Source organism: Canis aureus, chromosome 13, assembly GCF_053574225.1.
Source record: "Canis aureus isolate CA01 chromosome 13, VMU_Caureus_v.1.0, whole genome shotgun sequence".
NCBI lineage: Eukaryota > Metazoa > Chordata > Mammalia > Carnivora > Canidae > Canis > Canis aureus.
Genome location: NC_135623.1, coordinates 18,814,819 through 18,835,921, shown reverse-complemented (window position 1 = coordinate 18,835,921; position 21,103 = coordinate 18,814,819). Strand labels below are relative to the sequence as shown.

Here is a 21,103-nt window from a genome sequence, read left to right as displayed (position 1 = left end):
AAAAGCAGAGGTTTAAAAAGGGCGTGGGAAAGAGAGGAGCGGGTCAGTGGGGAAAGCCGGGGGGCTGGCAGGTGGGGCTGAAGACCGTGAGCCTGGGATGCCCCCATGCCGCTTGGCTCCGGGGTTCTGTAGCACCGGGGGCTCCTCGGCTGCATGGGATGTCATCTGAACGGGGTTTAAGGAACATTCGAAATGTGTGTGTGGCCCACCGGGCAGCAGGACGAGGACTGCGATCCCGGCCTTACGGATGGAGACACCGGGCATCCGCTCGATACCCACGGCGCACAAGGCTCGGGGAAACAGAGGTGAAGGCTGTATGGACCAGGGTGGGCTCCACGCGACCCCGAAGCCACCCCAGGCTCCACCGCAGGCTCTGGAGACCTGGCTATTTCCACCTGCCATCAGCCCGCCCCGGGAGTGGGCAGGGGGAGCCCCAAAGCTGAAGAGAAAGACGGGGAGCTTCGATGATGTGATCATCAGAGAGTCACGATGGCTCTGCGGGGGCAGCGCGTGGTGGCAGAGAACATCTCCTCTGGTAGCTGGAACGTCACCATTCCCAAGCTGTAACCCTAGGCAGCCCTTTCAGCTGTGTGAAGAGGCAAGCTTCCACTGAGGAAACTAAGACACAGCGGGGACGCAATTTGCAAGAAATCACCCCAAGAGCCAGCCAGTCGGGGATGAGCTTGCCACTCTCGTGTTCCGTTTGTTCAGATTTCACGTACTGAGCTCCTACTGTGTGCCAGGCCCTGTGCCAGGCAGCGAGGATGTGGAGCGGAATCAGGGAAGGTCAGGCTGGTGCCTGAGGCCGACACACGGCAGGTGATCTTACAGCAGGCACGGCCAGGGGCCGGCCGGTCACTGGCAGGCACCTATCGGGCGGGGCGGGGCTGCCTCCCCGGGAGGGCCGCTCTCTCAGGGCGACCTCCCGACTCAGGACCCACCGTTCCAGACAGCAGCCAACTAAAGGTTACCTGACTGTCTAAAGATACCTGGCTGCCTACGTCAGTAGTCATGAGGCAGGCAGGCAGCTGTGCTGCAGCACACCAGAGTCAGGGCGGCAACCCCAGGCTGGGCACTTAATCTCGCCAAGTCCTGCTACCCTGACCTCCCAAACATACCCTAAATCTGGCTGTTTTTCCCATGCCCACTGCTCTAACCTCAGCCCCTGGCACTGTCATCTCCAACTGAGCCCCTGCATGAGCCTCCCATTTGGTCACCCCACGATCTGTAGACCCCCCCTGTCCTTCTCCTGTGAGCAGATCCAAGCTGTTCACGTGGCCTTCAAGGCCCTCAAGACCCGCTCTCGCCCACCTCCCGATCTCACTCTGCTCTCCCCCATGAGTCTGGGGCTGTCCGGAGCTTCCTCATCCCTTGAGCGCGCTGGCTTCTGCACCTGTTTATCGTCCCGTCGTAGCACCCCTCCCATCCACAGCCTGCCTCCTCCACTCCAGTCCCCAGCCCCTCCCAGCGGGCCTGCTCCAGCTGCCGCGGCTAACACAGCCCCCTGTCCTGCCATAACATGTGATGATGCTTCGTCAGCTTCATCCAAACCTGAAATTACCCGACATATTTGTTGTCTGCCCTGGAACCTGGCATGGGGCCTGCTCAAAATGTCCTTGTTGCTAGAGTCTACTTTCTTCACTGAAGCATGGCGGCTGGACACTTAGAGACTAGTGGTCAGGAGCACAGCTTCTGAGGCCCAGTGCGGTGACCCTCCGACCCTCTTTCCCAGGAATCCTTCCTTGATTCTCCAGCTGGGGGTCTCCTCCCCTTCTGAGACGTCCCTCAACATGTCATCAGTCCCCCTCTCATGCTAGCACCTAGAACTGTACTTGTGTCCACGTCTCATCTCCCTGTTAGACGTGAGCTCTTCTGGGAGGAGGTCCACACCCAGGGCCTGGCATGGGGAAGCCTCATGTTTGGGGAATTGAACCGGGTCCCGTACCGTCCTGACAGTACAGGACAGCACCTCCGTCAGGGCTTCGGTTCTGCAGTGACCTACCTCTGACAATGCTTAGTTTGTGAGGCGAGAGGGGTGGCTTAGGGACCGCATCTTTCTTTTTTTTTGTGGCAACTCCTGTGACGCTTCTGTTCTTCAGAACATCTGTTCCCCAAATCATGACTGCCAAGTTCTTTGTGTACTTGGAATCTCCTTGGGTTACTTGTAGCTGGTGCCATTTCTCCTCATCAACCCAAATCCCGCTTCCCAGATGGACCTGAAAGGGATAAGAACACAAGCACCTGTGTAGTCGGACAGGCTGGCAGTTGGAAACTTTTCTTGTCCTTTAAAAGTCATTGCTGCACAGCTATCAGGGACCCATTCCATAAATAGTACGTTAGCTTTATTTAAGGGAAATAATACTTATTTACTAAATACCTATCGCGCACCAGGGGTTATTTGAGTGCTTTATAGCCATTATCTCAAATCTTCATGGCAACCCTGGAAGGAAGGTGTTGAGATACGATTTTCATTTCAGATGGAAAAACTAAAAACTGAGTTGAGAAAGGTGACGCCAGTTGCCAAGTCACTCGATGATTAAGTTGTAGGGCTGGGAACCTAAGCTGCACTCATGTTGTAACGAGGCCACTCAGAGCCTGGCCATACCTCAGGAACACATAGGTTCACTTCTTTCTCTCCTACACTTTAGAAAGACTTCTCTCCCTGTAACGTGAACATGCTGGGACAGTGGCTTTCAGCAGTGGCACGCACAGGGGTCATCTAGGGCTCTAAAAATCTCTTATGCCAGGGCCCCATTCCCAGGGATTCTGATTTATTACTGTGGGTGGGCCTAGGTACCAGGATGGTTGGAAGTTCCCTAAGTAGCTCCAGTGTACAGCGAAGTCTGAAAACCACTGCCCGCTGGAGTGGGGCAGGCGGCTGCCAGGCTCTGCCATTCATCAGAGTGTGTTTGTGCAAGTCCTTCCCCGCCTCTGGCTCTGGCTTCCTGTGAACTGAACCGGGAACAGGGGATTTCACCTCTGAGTTCCTTCTGGCTCAGAACACCTATGACTTTAACAGATTAAACACAGCCACAGCATCCCCAGTCTGATTCTGATGGCACACGTAATAGAATATAATCTAACGCTCGTTATAAGGGAAGCACTCAGAGAGTTTCAGGGCAGCATCACTAAATGTCAAAGACTCAGAATGATCTAGCAATAAACTACAGGTTTTCAAATTGTTTCTCTTTTCTGGCTCTTTTAACAACTCAAAACCCTTTGCTAATATTATCGTTAAAAAATAGTTTTGATTTTGACATTGCCATTTATGTTGTGTTTCTAGTGAGTCTATGGAGGGTGCAAATGGCCTCTGAGGGGAAGGAGAGGAGGAAGCTGATATTGAGCTAGACTTTCTAAGGGTCATGACGGGGCTCTGCCAAAAGTCCTTGTCTTCAGAAGGATGTGTGGGTCATCCACCTCTTGTGGTCAGGAGACCTCCCTGGAGAGGTCTTGGTCTGAGAGACCGCGCACACCCCAAACTGATGGCAGATAGGCAAGAACTATTGTTCAAAGATGACTGGATCTTTCTACGGAAGACTGGCTTGGAAAAGAAGGTGGACACACACAGCCGGGAAGACAGGTCAGTCAGCAACACTTCCTCCTTCACCAATTACTGAGGTTTTTCAATCATCAGAAAACAAAAACAAAACAACCCGGAACACAGCCCACCCATGACTGCCAGTAAGTAACAAGCCTCCTGGCCTCATCTGCCTTTGCTTCCTTTTACTCGCAAGATCACTCAGATCTCTGCAGGCCTGATATCAGATAACCAGATCCACGTGGTCTTCCTGTGCTGCCTGCTTCAGTCCTGCAAATCTGCTCGTGTGGCTCGGGAAGATAAGCAGCCCTGGAAGTGGGATGTGCTGCCGGGGCCAGCTGGGCAACACGGATCCAAGGTCAAGTCTGGCCTTTCCTCCGCAGTCTCAACTGCAGGTGGGCAGTCTGTGTGCCAGACGAGGCATGCCGGGGACAAGTTTCCTGCTGCTCCCTGCTGGGCCCCAAGTCACCTCCCTTGATGACACTCTGCAGCTGCCCTCACAAGCTTCCTGAGACGGGGAAGAAGCAGGGAATTTGAATTAGATCAAACTCAGAATCAGAAAACCTCAGAGATGGAAGACAGCTCCAGTTTCTCAAAGATCTCTGCTCTTTTCTACCCTGGGCCTTGCTTTCCTATAGTCTTTTAATTTACTATTCTGAAAAGAGAGATGACAGTCACTTTGGCCAATGTTCTATTAGATAAGGGGGGCAGTATTATTTTTTGAGTACCTGTAGCGAGCCAGGTATAGTAATCTCAATTTATTTAATCCTTGTAACAACCTTAAGAGATGGAAATAGGTAGAAGTTATTATTCCCACTTTACAGATGTGAATAAAGATTCGGAAGGACAAAATTACCTTTCCTAAGACACACTAGCAGTAAATTTTGGAATCAAGATTCAAACCCAAATCTGTATGACCCTAGAGCCCATGTTCCCAGGCCTGCCTGCTGCTGCCAGGGCCATGGCCGTGGTGGGGACATAGCCTATCTACTGCATCAACATTCTACTGGGTTTCTTTTTGAGCCTTCCTCTGTACTGGCCCAGACACTTCCCGTGCTGGCCCCCACCGCGGGTCACTACTGCAGACAGGGTAACCAGGAGAAGCCACGGACTGGCCTTCCCGCTCCAGTCCTTGCTCCCTCCAACCCACCCTAGAAACACTGCAGATTAGTTCCCCTAAACACGGCTTTCCTTCTTTGGCTACATGACGTCCATAGTTTTCAACTCTGTTTCTATGTGAACCTTCTGGAATCTTGAATGGCTCCCTATTTACTATCACATCAGTCCAATCTCCTCAGTCAGCTTTAGAAGCCGTCTAAGAATCCTCTTTCCAGTCAACCTCCTAGCCTTTGTAGCCATTACGATGAAGCTCTCAAACTCCTACCCTTCCTTCTACTTTCAGTATGCGGTAACGGAAAGATGGGCGCTGGAGTCTCCAGCCCTGGGTGTGAATCCTGACCTTGCTACCTACGAGCTGGGGACCTTGGGCTAGTCACTTGACCTCTCCGAGATCACTTTCCTCAGGTGGAGAAGAGGCGAGACACCCCCGAATTCACAGAGCTGTTCAGAGGATTATGTGACATAACATGAATGAAATGTCAGGAGGGCAGCACACATTTAGTAACTGGTACTTCCTCTGCCTTCTCCTCCCACCCCCACCAGCCGTGGTGTCTCTGCTCAGGAACGAATGCCTTCTATGTCTTCTTAAGCCTGCTAATCTCTTGAGCCCCAGTCCCGAATCCAGGAAACACTCTTCAACTGCTCCAGGGCTAAGTTCTATCCCCCTCTGAATTTCTAGCCTACTGAGGGCCTTCACCACCTGACTCAGCCCTTCACGGTACATCTCCATGGGGACAGGTTGAGGCTTTGCCTCTTCTGTCCCCTTCAAACTGATCAGGACTAGTCTGAACACAAAGCAGTTAAGAAACTGATGGGCATATTTAATATGTTTTAATGGTACAGACTTTCAGTTCTGATGAGCTATGGTTCTTTAGAGAAGAAAATATTTTCTGACATGCACTTGAGTACAAATCAGAGCGCAGAAAGAAATGGCTCTGGGTAAGACCAATCACAGGTATATGCTGGGACAAGGGCTCCCGAGGTTATAGCCAAGCTCAGGGTCTCCGGGAGCAATGCCCAGCTTTCAGAGATGCAGCAGTATAGACTGGGAAAAACACCGGCCTGGAAACCTGCAGACCTGGCTTCCAGGTCCTCTCTGCCTGTCTCTAACGTACTCTCTAACAACAGAGGAGCCCCTGCTCTGGATGTGTTTCCCCATCTATGCCACGGATAAATTATTAGACTATTTAAACTTTAATGGTCTTTGCAGCTTTGTGATTCAATGAGTTTTTGAAATAAAGCATCCTAGACAAAGAAAAGCAATGAATTTTATCAGAATCAGAAAGTAACTTTCGCGGCAAGCCCTATTCACATAAACCATAGTTCGCTATTTGACCAAAATGTTAGCCTTATGTGTCAAGGGAGGTTATTAAAAATACGGCATCTGCTAGGATGGGACTTGATCAAAAAAACGGCTTTGTGAAATGTTTTATAGGACAAAGCTAGTTTCCTACTAGGAAATGGATCCTATTCTAATGCTTTAGGCTTTGCAGAGATTAAGGCTTTTGTTCATGCAGGCAGAGAAAAGAAAGGGTCAGAACCATAGCAGAGCCAAGAACAATGAGGATGTAGGGAATGCCGCTGCTCTGGGAGGCTGCCTGCATCTCTAGCCTGGCCGCTTCCTCTCCTCTCCCTTCATAAACATCTCTGCTGAACTACAAATTAGTTGTAAACAAAAGTCAGGTCAGTTTTATAGCAACATGTTGGCAACAACCAACGAAAAAAAAATTTCAATTTTAAGATTTGTTGTGCAACTCCTCTAAAAACATTAAATGAGGTTTGAGAGACCCATTTCCTGGAGATGGAAAAATGATATCTTTGCAAAAGAAGCCCCCATAATGCTCAGAAACTGTCAGTCATCAAAGGAAGAGAGAAATATATTTCTCTTGGAAGCTATCTTAAGAAAGTCTCTAGCCACTCTACAGTGTGGTCATCACTAAAAAGAAATCAACATAGAATAGTCCTTTCTTTTATCTCCGATGGAGGAAGATTCACCCAACTTAGATGTGCACTTGGAGTCATTCAAGGCCTATGGAGAGCGATAACCCATCCCACCTCGCCAAGATGGAAATCCTGAGGCCCAGAGAAGGGACAGGCCCCCCCAAGCAAGGCCCCACAGAAAGCACAGAGATAGAGCTCCGTGGGGCCCGCAGGCTCCGGGCTCCTCCTTCCACCCCGTCATGCGGCCTCTCCCCTGAAAAGCAGGCTTTTAAAGCCTGTTGGCTGGAGCAGGTCAAGACAGAACAGGCGATGGCCTGGCGCATCAGTTCTGCCTCTGCGGGGGAGGTAGCGCTCAGTGGGAGAGGAGGGAATGGCGGGATATCCAAGACAGCCCTCGAGACTAACACGTTTCATTTCCTCGGCTGACAATATTTGCTTTTTGTCTCCATTTGGCCAGTGCAGGGATGTAGCTGGAAGAACCCAAATAAAACCACCTTTCCTTTCTCATCAGCCCACTGGGGAACAATACTGGATAAACAGAGACCTTCTGAAGCACAAGGCAAGAAAAATAGACTGACACAGATGATTCTCTGGGGAGAATGAGAGGTGATGCCTGTAACGTATGCCACGGTGGCAGACACAGAACACTCACTACCACTGACCTTGACCAGTGCCTAGACAAAGGCCTCCAACAGCCTTCTCCCAAGATGAATCCATGTGGATGTCAGAAGGATGTCACAACAGTTACCTCCCTGCCCTGCTGCTGTATCAGGTGACTTTAAGGTTTTCCAAGGCTACTTCATCATTTTTTCACGCCTGTACCAATATAATTACTAATAGTCCTTAGATTTTCTTTCATGATTTTTTTCTAAGGGTCCTACAAGACAATCTGAGCAGATATATGTAGTCCTAGGACTGTGAGCTAACCACTGCTGAATATACAGCTCGGAAACAGCTGAGCAACAAGGAGCATGTCTCATTCACCAGCTTATCCTTGGGGTCTAGCATTGGGTTTAGAACATGTAGGTACGTCGTAAATAGCGAATGGATACGTATTGAGTTATCGGTCAATCAGAGGTTTCATATCTAGTACACCTTACAAATTTTATGTATCTGCTTTTATAGGAAGGTAGGACAAGTTTCATCAAACGGCCATGCTTTTTTTTTTTTTTTTTAAGATTTATTTTATTTATTTATGATAGTCACAGAGAGAGAGAGAGAGAGAGAGAGGCAGAGACACAGGCAGAGGGAGAAGCAGGCTCCATGCACCGGGAGCCCGACGTGGGATTCAATCCCGGGTCTCCAGGATTGTGCCCTGGGCCAAAGGCAGGCGCCAAACCGCTGCGCCACCCAGGGATCCCGGCCATGCTTTTTAAAATCTTTCTCACTACTAAGCTATTTTAAAATGTCAGTTGAGTTTTACAATTGCTTTGGCCCAGTACTTAAAAAAACATGGAGGGGGGTCAGAAAAGAACAAGTCCCAGTACAGCTCCACTAGTTACAACACACGAATTCTGGAAATAGTTACTTAGGCCCGGGCCAGGAGGCCAGCCGGCCAAGCTGTGCCTCAGGAAGCTCCCACCACACTCTCCATCATTACTCTAGCTAACAAACACTCGCAGGGAATGGATAGTGAGCTTGAAACACTACCTTGCCATTGTCTAGGATATACTTGTCCATGACAGGTGCAGGAGCGGGGTAATAGGACGACGTATTTGCTTCCTCACTGAAAGTGCTCCGTAACTCCGGCTCGGGCTCGAGACATTCTGACTTTACTTTTTCCAAGTCAATGGCAGGACCTAGGCAGTTAAGAAAAGAGATCTGTCTAGAACTCCAAGGAAAATAAAAGGCAAATATTTTTAACTACGCATCTATCAGCACATAGTGGCACAAAATAAATATGCTGGCTTATTTTGTCCATTGGACTACACTTAAACCCAGGTTTGAAAATAAATGAGATATGTCACAAGGGAAAAGGAAGAAAACTGAAGACAAGAATGAACTAGGCTCTGTGAATGAGAAGCTGTCTTTGAGGGTGTCCTTGTCTGAATGGAAATGCAGGGGACTCAACTGTCTGCTCAGAAGAGAGGTCCTGTTAAGACCGGGGTGGGAGGGGTGGCCATCGCTGCAATATGCAAATTGCGCCTTTGCCAAAAGCACCCCCCACCCCCTGCAGCCTCCAGGGGAGCTGGCCACAGCCAGAGAAGGGAGGGTAGGAAAGCAGAAGGCTCCCCCTCCCTAAGACCTAGTATGGAGCTAGACAGGAACATTTCAACCAAGAAATTAAAATACAATACAGATTAAGCTTCTGATTGCCTGATCTAGCAGCTACCCTGATTTTTATTTTAATGCAATCAACACAAATTACTTGCAGTTTAAACAGTGAAAGGAAGCTGGATAAATGGTGGTGCTTTCTAAGGAGAATATTTTTTTTCTTCTCCATTAGCGTTTAAAAATGATGGACTATTTTTTAAAATCACCTATTGTGTCTTGATTACCAAAGGGCAGAGAAACAGGATGAAAATGAGTAAATAAGACTGAATGACTTGATTATCTTTTGCAGGAGAGCAACTCCACAGGCCAACGGAGAGCTCAGCACCCTGGAAATGCTCCCTCTGCAAACCTGTCAGAGGTCGTCCAGGATCAGGGATTGAGCGGCTGCTCTGCGGGTCCGGGGGCCGTGCCTCTACCTTAAGTAACTGATGCTTTTCATGGTCCCCCTTCCCTTATCCTAACCACGTGGATCACCTGGCACAGGGCTCTTTATACACCAAAGCCCTACCATCTAGTCGCAATTCTATGTTCAGTTGCCACAGCCTAGACTTTGGCTGGTGGTTGAGAAGGTGCTGGGGATTTTGTTACTAAAATTCCTCATGACAGAGCTTCCTAGGACAAGACTATCGTCCCGAGCTGCTCACGGCTGCCATCTGCAAGACGGAGGCTGGGTGGTCTCCAAGGTTGCAAGCGTGGGCCCCGTACGAAGCAGAATGCCACGTGGCTGGGAGCAGGAGGGCCGGATGCAGAAGCGCGGCCCATCCCGGGAGGGCAAGGCCAGGTGTGCGCCTGCTCTGCTGTGTCGTAGTGTGGCCGCGGGTGAGTGACCTGGAGATGCAGGAGCTGGCAGAGAAGGGCAGGTGGCATCCCGGTTGCCCCGCTGGCATCCGCTGACGCTGAGTGAGCTAGGCAAGCGCCGGGCCCGGGCCTTGCTCTTCCCGTCGTCCCCAGCGCCCGGCACGAGGAGCTATTCTCTGAATGTTTGCTACATGAACACAGGAAGGACAACAATGAATGAAGGCTCCGACTTCAGAAGCAGATGCCGAAGGTTCTCCTCTCTGTGAGATCTCAGGTTGACTCGGAGACACAAACTCAAGTGGAGCGTTTGGCGTTTCCTTAGGCCAGGGGGGAGGTCATTCCTCGGCTTCCCGGAGGGCGCGGCGTCTGAAGGGTCTTCCTGCTCTGAGTCCAGCAACAGGAGAAGGCGCTGGGCTGAGAGGATGGGGTCCCTGTGGCACTGGCTCGCAGGTCATCTCTGGCAGGACCGTGTCCTTCCCCCAAAGCCTCGTTTCCTTCTGTGCGAAGATGGTGGACGAGAGAAGGACTCCAGTTCGGCCCTGACTTCGGCCCGGTTCTCTCCCAGCCGTGTCCACGATGGCGGCCAATGAGATCTCCTTACGGCCGCGTCCTTCCTTGCTTAGCGCCTTCCTTCCTAACTACCGTCAGGATGAGGTCATACATCGGAGCCTCCTTCAGGCGCAGAACACCTGCCTCCTCTGCACTCACCGCGGCCCAGGGCCCCCTGTGCTGCTTGTCACAGGCCTCCGTGCCTCTAGACGTGCTCCTGTCTCAGCCTGGCACAACGCCACCTCATCTGCCTGCCAAGAATGGAGCTTAGGTGTCTCCTCTGTGAGACCTCGCTCTGATCACGACTGGGTGGGGCTGGGGGGGTCTCTGTTTTGTAAATACTTCTAGAAAATTCTGTCTGCAATCATCTGCCAATCTGTGTCTATTGTCCACATTAGATTGTGAAGCTCTTTGGGGGCAAAATTTTACTGTCTTTGCAGTCTTGGCACCCTCCACACAGTGCCTGGTACACTGCAGGATCTCGGCAAATTCTCTGTGACGTGAGGGGAGAGAGTTGTGGGGGAGGAGGGGACTTAAGCAGGCTGGGGCAAAGGTTCTGAAATAAAGCCCTGCTGCTGAGTTGACGTGCTCTGGGGTGCAGGCTGGGGTGGGTGGGAGCCGTTTTTAAACTTCTGTGACCTTTTTGGCAGCCCGTGAAATAGAAATTGGGGTTGTCAAACAAATCAGAAACAGCTAGCCAGGACAGGTGATTCCGATGGCTACACAGGGACACATAAGGGACATCAGGGGTGAAGGCTGAGAGTCAAATGCTTCTCTGGCTCCACCCGCTGCTGCCCCCCACCCCCCAGTCAGACTCCACTCCAAAGTGCAGCCTGGCCCCCTCCACACAAACACCACCCCTTCCGGCTCCCCAGTCTGGGCCTGCGCTGTTCCTACCGTCAGACCACTCCACCCCACAGACGTCCACCCAGCCAAACTTCACCAGGCAACTCAAGGCCTGACTCAAAATGCCACCTCTTCCATGAAGTGGCTCCATCTCTTCAAAAGGAGGGAGTCATTGTCTCCACCCCTTGGCTTAGAATTTGGAGTCAGACATTGGGGTTTAAATCCTGGATGTGCCACTGCCTGTTTAGGTGAACTGTGAGCTCCCTCAGGTGGGGAGCTCTGCGCCCACCCCCCGGGCTCAGACCCCCACAACGAGCAGCCGCACTCAACTCTTTCTATGCCTGTCTCCCCCACTTGTTCCCCACTGGACAGGGAGGCCCGAGGGCAGGCAGGGACTGTGTCCTTTTAGTTCAGAGACCAGGGCTCAGCACAGTGCCTGGTTCACATTCTACCCTCAACAGCTAATTTCCACATTAATAATTACTTAACCTTTCTGACCCTGTTGGCTCACCTGAAGGAAGGAGCCACAATGGAGGCCTGGCAAGACTGAAGATGAGTTGACCATATATATGAAATGACCACTGCAGCGTCTGGCGCCGAGTGGGCCCTCAGGACACGATGCTCGCCGCCCACCCACCCCCCCATTATCCCTGGCTGCTTCCGTTAGTCACTGCTAAACCGTGGCTTCGGTGGACACAGAGCCGTCCTGGCACCCCTGGCACAGCCCTGGGCTCGGGCTGTCTCCTCCGGGACTACTGTATAGGGCTCTGGTGGCCTTCAAGGAAAACTGTTCCCCACCGCCCTCGGCAGCACCCAAGGCTGCTCTCTGCGACTCCCCCTTCTTCAGCACCGTATACAGAAGGTGCTTGGCTCCTCGGCCTCAGCAAGGATGGCAGGCCAGCCGAAGGCACACGTCCTGGGAGGCGTTCCTCAGGGGACCGGGTGTGAATCAGAGCTGCATGACCTTACACGAGTCACCTCACCTCTCCGTGCCTCGGCTTCTCCTACCTGCAAAGTGGGGGGTCGAAAATGCCTCTGGAAGAGCCCAGCACTGAGGCGGCACAAAACAGAGGCTCCCCGAATGGCAGATGAATGAAGGAATGAATCGATCAGTAAAAGGGGGTGTTCAGTATTACAGAATCCGAAAGAAAAGGAACAAAAAGAGCATGTGATTTCTTTGGGGAGAAGAGGGAGGGCCTCTAGCGTGTTTAATTTAAGGGAAGGGGGAGAAAAACATTTCATTGCAAATTTTAGTCGGCTCTACTACCCGATGTTGGCAATTTACATCTCATTACAACAAATGCCTCAGATTGCTGTTTTGCTTTTAAAAATTTCTGAGGCATTGTTCTCCTTTAAACACATGTGACCAAATTAGCCACAATAATAAGCACTTGCGCTAAGAGACAGCATTGTACGATCTGGTGCAGATATTTTAAGTAACAAAGGAACTTTTTTTCACTTTGTGGGAAGAGTAGGAATTTTTTTTTAAAAAAAGCCTTTTGATCCACTTTGGGTTTATTCTGGGGAAAATACACCTTCCATGGAGAGAAACCTCTCAGCTGGGTAAAGGAAGCTTTTAAAAAAGTATAAAAGGTAGTACTTGTCTTTTCATTCAGTCATTCAGGAACCCATCCAGCACACAATCCCTGCTGGCATCCCAAGATCGAGGCCCTGGGAGGCACTGGGGTTCCCAAGAAAATACAGTTTGTCCCAGTTCTGCAGGAGTGGAGACTTTTACCTGTGAAACTCCATTGCTTTGCATACAAATAGCTGTGATTTGATAGAGAAGCACTGGATTTATTCAGCAAACTTGGTGGAAGAACAGGTTCTGTTATTTATTTTACCTTTTAAGCCCCATGGGTCTCTTCCATAAAATGGGAATCACGGCACAGAGTAAGGGGCTTGATAAATGTTTGTTGGCACAACAAATAAACAAAATTATATCATTCCTCTGTTTCTGTCTGGCACAAGTTAGACTACTGCTGTTCTTCCTGAAGACCTTTCTAAAATGAGTTAATGCTTGGGTGACTTCCAGGAGGTTCAGAAGTCACCTGTTTCTTCAAAATCTATGTCTTTGTTTGAACACGAAATACCATTTCTGACTTCGGCTGAAACGGAAAGGCTAATAATATCAGGTTTTTCTTAAAAAGTACTAAATCATTCCATTTGCTCCTGTCAGTGAATAGGAAGTTTCTCTGCTACAGGTGTAATTCAATTTATTCCTAAATGCAAAGTGGATCAAGTAAAAATTCTTACTTGCATTCGGAACCCCTCCTGTGGCACAGAGGCCACTGGATAGGGTAGAAGAACAAGGATTCCACTCTGTTTGAAAAGACCCAAACGTAGGAATAGCAAGATAACAAAGAAGGGGGTACGCAAGAGCCTTGGAAAGAGGCAGGGGAGACGCCCCGAGCCAGGCAGGCGGATCCCCATTGTGGACCCCATCATTCCTTCTCAAATGGCATCAGCCACTTTCAGGGCTATTGTCACTATGCATCTGCTTCTTAGCCCCATTATGCCTCCAGTGAGGGCGGGGACATTCCTACAGTGAGAATCTGCTAAGCGTCTACTAAGTGCCAGTCCTGGGCTAGATGGCCCTGAGTGGCTCACAGCCCAGCAGGGACAAAAGACCTGCAACAGATCACCACCCCACGTGGTTGACAAGGGTCAGGATAAAGACTTGGGAACAAAGGCAAAGGAGGGATGCTGTACCTGGAAGAGACTAGGAAGGCTTCAGAAGGATAGTCACACACTTCCGCACGGCGGTACGGAGGACGGATGGGCAGGAGCTCACTGGGAGTGAAGGACTGGGGTGGGGAGTCACTCTCATACAGTGAAGGCACGTGGCACGTAGTCAAGGCTCTGTGACCGGCCAGGAAGCCGGCGGTGTGATGCTCTACAAGGGTCTGGGGAGAGGTCACTACTGATTCCGTGACTTTGAGGGGGCTGCAGTGAGGATGTCTGGTGGAGAAGGTGGAGGGGTGGTCAGGCAGGGGATGGGATCAGAGGAAGCAGTGGCTCTTTGGGTCCTCCCTGCCACTCCCCCCCCTTTTTTCCAGCACCTTCCATGACCACGGGCTGGAGCAGGCTTTGCTGGGCACAGGCAGGAAAAGCCAGTATAGCCTGAGGTACCAGATTGGGCCAGTCCTTGCAGCTCAGCTGGATGCCCCACAGTGGGGTCCCCTCCTCAGCGGTCAGAACACAGAGCAGCGGAGTCGGAATGCACCTGTGAGCACCCCGGTCTCCATGGGGCGGAAGCCCAGTAAGGGAGGCAGAAGCAGGCCCAGGGCCACAGTCATGGGATCGGGGCATCTTCCCCACTCTGAGGAACTGTGGGTGCCCATTTCAAATTTGCTTCTCCCTGAGGTGACCAATACCTACTGAATGTCTTCTTTGTTATATGCCTTACACCAGAATCTCTTTTTCTGAAATCGTTGTAATACTTTTCACCCTGATCTCAAGTAACCATTTCTCTTGCATCCCCCTGGCTAGACTGCAGGCTCCAAGGGCAGCCACGGTCCTGTCCACTGCTATCTCCACAGCACCCAGTACAACGTCTCGGGCACACATCAGTCATTAAACATGTGTTGAATGAAACAAGCTATCCCTCATGGAAGTCCTGCAAAACGGATCTTATTCTCTCCAGAGAGACTCAGACAGGTAATGTGCCAGAAACCACATAGGTGCTGAGGACTCGAGTTCTGGGCTGTTAGACTCTGAAGAGTTGCTCCTTCCACTGCTCTACATGTCCTCGGCCAAAGGCAGGCTTCAGATTTCACAGGCTCCTCTGGGACTCTCAGCTCATCTCTGACCTTCTTGGGGGGGAGGAGCACCCGTGAAGAACTCCACAGGGGGCAGTGGGGAGGCAGGGGCGTACCCAGGAGTCATCTCACCTCTAGGAACTCTGAGCCTATCATCCGCCAGCTGGTGGGCTGGTTCTTCATCTGTGGCTTTTCTTCCCTCCTCACCCAACCATCTGGACCCAGGCAGCATCCAAAGGGCAGGAGTGTGCAGAGCAGCACAAGTCCATCCCACCAGACAGCACTCCCCCTGCTACCTCTTCACTGTGCAGTCCAGCCAGCTTCTCTCGGCTCTAAATCTTTGTTCAGGCTGTCTTGCTGCCTGATGTACTGCTCCCTTCCTCTTCACTTGGCTAACCCTAACTAGATCCTCGTGTGGGCCTTGCAGCCATCTACAGTACCCTGGTCCCCTAAGGAGCCTTCCTGCGAGCGCGCAAGGCTCACACTGTATTTCCCCCCAGCTGCTGATGAGGCTGTGACTCTTTAAGGCAGCACCAGCGTCTTAGCTATTTGATTGTCCTGGGCCCAGTGCATGGTCTGGAACAAAGGAAGAGTCTAAAAAATGTTCCTGCACACACACAAAAAAGTTTCCCTTGAGTCAGAGCCATCCGGTAACGGAATGGGCCACCCTGGAAGGCAGTGAGTGAGCTTTCTGCCTCTGGGGGGTGTCACAGGAGGCTGGATGGTCATTTCGTAGGGAGGCTAGGGAAGGCTTCCTGTCCTGTGCAGGAGGCTGCACTGAGGGAGCTCTGGGACTCCCTATAAGAATTATCTCCAACCAAACTCAGCTGCCTGGAACATAACGGAGGCTGTAGCCAGACTCCGGGCCCTGCTGAACCCTAGCAACCAGACTGGTTCTATCCATTCATCCTGGCTCCACTATTAACCTTCTGTTGCTTCGTGATGATGAATTTGTTCAGATTCCACATGGCCTAGGCACATCCTGTTCCCTCTCTGGTCCTCTTCCCTCTCTGGTCCTCAGTTTTCCCAGCTAGAAGATGGGGGTGAGAGGCTGGGTTGGGTTTTTATTTAAAGAGATACTTTCTATAAAAACTCTAGGAACCTTCTGGTTGGTGTCTCGAGACCGTGTGGCTTGGTAAGGCTAAAACTATGGAGAAACAGCAGGCTCTTAAATTAGGCAGGTAACATCCCATCCAGTAACTCAAAGGTTAAGCAGTCCCACGAGCCACTGGAGCAGTAAAGGGGTCTAATCACGAAGGCGGGGGAGATGCAGCCACCGCAGACACACGGGGCTGGATGCCTGTGGGATGAGCCTGCCTGGTGTATGGAAAAGGCCTCAATCTGAAACCTGGCTCTAGCATCTCCTGGTTGGGTGGCCTCAGAAAGGGTCCTTGAACGCTCTGAGCCTGCTCTCCAGGCCTCAGCCGATGATCCTCTCTACTGCAGAGGCTGTTCTCGTATGACAAGCACTGAGGGTCAGGCCCAAAGCAGGTGTTCAAAGAGGCCACCCCTTGCCTGTAAGGAGCTCTCTCCAACCTCTGTACCCTCTGACTGGCAAATCCAGCAGAGAACAAGCCTGCCACACGGCCACCCCAAAGCCAGTGACCACCAGGCGAAGCCCTGTTCTAAGGGTAAAGTACCTTGCTATCCTGGAGATGGAGGAGAGCCCGGCAGCACCTACCTGTTCTAGCGACCCAAGCAGGTAGCAAAGGGACAGCCTGGAGTTGCCCTTAGCCCCAGCCCCGTTGCCCTATAAAGATGAACCCCAGGGAGAAAAAGGAAGGAGGGTCCTGGACTGCCCTGTCACTCCGAAATCTGTTCTTAAAATAATCTAGGAGGAGTTGTAGGTAACCTTTCAGTCAATGGTGCAAAATCCCCTCAAAGTAGAAGATAACCCATTTCTTTCAGAGCAGCAATTGCACTTCTCACTGCTAGACCTTTTCTTGCCATCCAAGTCGAGGAGGGATGGGGCACAGGGTTTTGGCCCCACCCCGCCACTCACTGAGGCAGCCAGCAGCTCGTGGGCCTCCTGGGCCTCACCTGTGCAACGGGGACACACACACCCGACCTGACAGGTGTCTCTCACCCATCCTCTTGCACCCTCCCTCACCGCCCACTCTGTGAGTGCTCCTGCTTATTGGTGACAACGGACTGAGGCTGCAGGATATGGCAAGGGGTTCTGAGATGGACAGGCCCGGGAGGAGCGCCCCGGCAAAGAGGAGATAAGCCACGAAGAGTGAGGTCTGAAGGACTGAGGGGAGCAAAAGGAGTGGCTGAGGCTGTGGACGGAAGGCCTGAATGCCGCCCAGGACAGTGGGTGGAGGGAGAATTCTATCAACTACCGACCAGTGAACCTGAGATCGAGTCCAGGCGAGGTTGTAAAATGGACGAGGTAAGAATGATTTCCAAGGACTTACCAAGGGAAGCAGCAGTGTCCAGGAGACGGTAGGGGTTGACCAAAGATTAAGACACGCCAAGACAACCACACCTGAGTTCTGCTGCAGGACAACGAGTCTACGATACACCAAGCATCGTACAAACGTTATCGCACGTGCAAGCTCAAATGATCCCACGTCATTTATGCCGAACCCACTGTGCACTTACTATGTGCGGCCCCTGGACAGCGCTCGTCACACCCATTTGCTCATTTCCTCCTCATAAGAACTGTAATGGCTGGTGATGTCACTGACCCTGCTCTACAGATGAGGAAACGAAGGCCCAGAAAGCTAAGTAACAAATGAGACCACAGAAAAGCCAGGGTTCAAAACCCCAGCACTTCTGTCCCGCGCAGGCTGTCAATCAGCAAGCTGGCTACGTGGCAGGCATTAAGATACCCATCCTCCAGAAGAGAAGACAGAGGCTGAGAAGGGCTCAATCATTTACTTGAAGTGGCACACGTACTGACCCAGAGAGCCGAGATTCAAACCCCAGTGACGTCTGCTGCCGAAGCCCGGCGGCCTCCAGCACAGGGGAAAGCCAGCAGGAGGCACTTGGCTGACATTAGCTGCCTTTTCAAAGGCACCATCAGAAACCTGTGCTTCAAGAATCCGGCTCGGACCGCAAAGGATTTTAAAGATCAAAGCTGGTATTTTAACGGACCTTGGACAGAACACAAGGCACGAGCCCAGAGGGGAACAGAGGTGATAGAAACGCAGCTCTGAGGAGCCAAGACAGATTTGCAGACCACAACGGCTTTCCCCCTCAAAAATCTCAACCAGCTTGTGATCTGGCCAACAGGGATATTAGCTCTTCTTTTTGCTTCTCCGAACTCAAATGGGGATAATCACCCTTACCTGGCCTCGCAGTACAGCCGTCGCCAGTGTCTGATGACATAAAAATATCAAGGTGCTTTGAAACTGTCAAGTGTCACACGCGTGTGAGTTACTGCTCTTGCGCTCATCGCCCATGCCTCTTCCTGGTCCGAATCCATCATTTCCACCTACGTTCCCTGACAAAGCACACCCAAAATCTAAAACCAGTATGTGGCTCCCTCCTGCAGTTACAGCACTTGCTTTGTCCTGCCTGGAGTGGTGCTGGGTACCGTGTGTGCCCCCACTGGCCTGGGTGCGCACCTCGAAGGCAGCGATTGTGTCCCCCTCTCTATATCCCTCACAGAGCCCTTTCTGGCGTCAGCTGAACTAAAATCACTTGAATTGCACCAAAATGAGCTTCACTGAGAGGCACTTGTGCTAACACTGAGGACAATATCTAAGCTTTTGTCCTTGACCTCTGATACAAGGGACGGGGCCCAGGAGAAACCGAGAGAGACCCCGGAGTCCCCCTTGTACACCCAAGCTCCCCCTGGCAACTGGCTGCCCACGGTGTGCTTCCCGCCAGGCCCTTGGAATTCCCAGTCGGCCAAGCCCCCATTAAGAGAACTCTAAGGCTCTGGCTTTAAAAACGGGACCGTCTTGTTTCTATATTCCTAGCACCTAACCCAGTCCTGGCACCAAGGAGGCGTAAATATTTGCCGAATGAATGAAAATAATGGACGTATGCACAAATGAATCTGTACTTTAGCAGCTGGAATATCCACATGTCTTCTGAGTCCTCAGCACTTGCTTCCTTGGCGGGAGGGCGGGGGGCAAAAGAGGGCACCAAAGGAGAAAGAGCCTGGCATTTATTAAACATAATGTGCTGCTCACATGGCTTTATTGTTGACATCTGCTTCCTCACTTAAGCTTGATGTTGTCACAGAGGCCCTGACAGGAGCAACCCTCGCAGGGACCGTGGGGCTCATCAGAGGGGGCTACTTCCCACGCTCCCCTCACAGAAGGCACGTTCTGTGTCACAGGGAAGAGGTCCTTTGTGGGGCATGGGGGCAGAGGAGTCACACCCGCAGCCGTGACGATGAAGTCCAGGGGTTAAAGGAGGCCACGTAGGTAAGGGCAGGGAGGCACGTGGGACCCGGCATCAGGAGACCCCTGGCAACAGGCCTGTGACGCGCTCTGGGCCTGTCTCACCAGCAACACGAGGACACTGGTTCAGTCCCTGGGTAAGCTCTGTCACGACCCCAGTGCTCTCTGCTCTAGAGAATCCGTCCTGTCACATCCAGCTTGTGTGTATTCGTGGAACGAATGAAAGATGAGTTAGTAAGTACGCAAAGGAAGCAGTGAGCCATCCAGGGAGGTCTTGGAAACCTCTTATGCTATCTTGCTGCTGTCCTCTTTTCTTCGGGCCCCGACCTCCACCAGGCGCACGGTGACAACTCCTGGCTGCTGGAGGGCCGCTCAGCACTCTGCTCAGGGGCCACACTCCCACTCTCTGCGCCTTCTCATCTACCAACTGCGGGACGCCAGGGTCTGGAGCAGTCAGCAAGGATTCTCCCAAGCAGGGAGGCTTCCTCTTAAAACCGAGCATCACTGACCCAGGGGCCTCTCTTGCCTCTGCACCTGCCTGTTACACTGCAGATGGCCCAGCACCCCAGCTGGACAGAGGCCACTGAGCTGGGCCCCCAGACAAGGTGGACGGGAGAAAATGCACAAGGAAGGGCCCCTAAGGACACTGCTTGGGTCAGGCTCAGGGGGCCAAGGGTGGTATAGCTCAGGACGTGCTCTCGGGACATATGACGCCAAGAACGAGGACAGTGTTAGGCACTTCCTGGCTCTCCTCTGCCACGTTACCAGTTTCCTGCTGACCTGTACAGATGAGGTGCTGTTACAGAGGGTGGTGTCCTCCCAGACTCACCAAGACACTTCCACCTTCAAAGGCTCTAGGCTAGCCCCCCTCCTCCAGGGCTCGGAAGACTGCATTTCAACCCTATGCTTACATGTTTACCTCCATCACTACCCACACCCCAGCTTCCAACGTCTTAGTCTTCTTCGTATCTCTCTAGGCCCCTAGGCTCAGAAAGCGTATGGTCAGCGTTGGATGAGTTAACATATACAGACACATGCGTATCGCCTGTTATCTTCTCTCCCAGAAGGCCCTGACAGAGAAGTTAGTTAACCTACCCAAGGTCATACAGCCAATTACTAGTTAGGGGAGACAGTTAAAAACCAAACTGGGCCCCTTGTCAGCCCCTCCACCAGGTGGTGTGAGAAAGAGGCCGACGGTAAGCGGGCCCCAGCCAGAATGCCAGGTACCATGCGTGCGTCACAAGGCTGTGAGGGAAATTATTATTTCCACTTTGCAGAGGAGAACACCAAGGGTCTGAGAGGTGTTCTCTGGAAGGAAGCCTTCTCTTCTCTTCAGGAAGCCTTTCTTCCCCCACCCCCGCCCCCAGTTCTGTGGGCGCCCCTCTCTGCAGTCCCACGGCCTCACGTGCTTTTGTCCTCATGGTGACATTTATGCCCAGTGCTGTCACTAGTTGTGTCAGTGGCTACCTCCTTCATCAAACCGACCTCTTCCAGGGCAGAAGACAAGGGCTATATGTGAAATAGGTCAAACTCTCACCACTACACGGCAAGAGACCAGGGAATAACTAGAAGAAGAAAACAGGGAAGGAGGGAAGGAAGCAAGGAAGAAAGGGAAGAAGGAAAGAAGGAAAGAATGTTCCCAAAGCCAGGGTGGGAAGCAGGAAAGCTGGGTATGTATCTGGGCCTGGTGGGTTCCATGCAAAGATTCAAACTCCCCTCAGGGTAGAAACCCTTCTATTATACTCCTGTGGATTTGTCTCAGACTGTGGCACATTATTGTTCTCCAATCAGCAAGGGCTAACCAACGGACTTTAAGCCTTTCCAGGTCAGAGACCGTCCGTGTGGTGTTCCAGATGCCCAGGGCCCCTAGAGCACGGGGCATGCACGTGGTGGCTGCTCCACACACACCTGTGGCTTGA

General features: G+C 51.8%; 1 protein-coding gene and 1 long non-coding RNA gene across 18 annotated transcripts in view; one reads left to right on the top strand and one right to left on the bottom strand.

Annotated features, from left to right (window-relative positions):
- LOC144281984 (BEN domain-containing protein 5) overlaps positions 1 to 21,103 on the bottom strand; it is a 1,369,676-nt gene that overhangs the window by 195,418 nt on the left and 1,153,155 nt on the right. For 3 of the 17 annotated variants that reach the window (XM_077845008.1, XM_077845009.1, XM_077845018.1), the window contains 2 exons: positions 8,249 to 8,397; positions 2,003 to 2,216 (listed from right to left, as the gene is read on the bottom strand). The exons of 13 other annotated variants lie outside the window; for them this stretch is intronic. In XM_077845008.1, coding sequence (XP_077701134.1) covers positions 2,003 to 2,216; positions 8,249 to 8,397 — 363 coding nt within the window. Of the gene's footprint in view, positions 1 to 2,002; positions 2,217 to 8,248; positions 8,398 to 21,103 lie in introns of those variants that run through there. One more of the 17 variants, XM_077845017.1, reaches the window with a different exon arrangement.
- On the top strand, positions 14,299 to 18,975 carry LOC144281987 (uncharacterized). The gene is made up of 2 exons (XR_013350359.1): positions 14,299 to 14,431; positions 14,558 to 18,975. It is a non-coding gene; the product is annotated as an uncharacterized LOC144281987 (long non-coding RNA).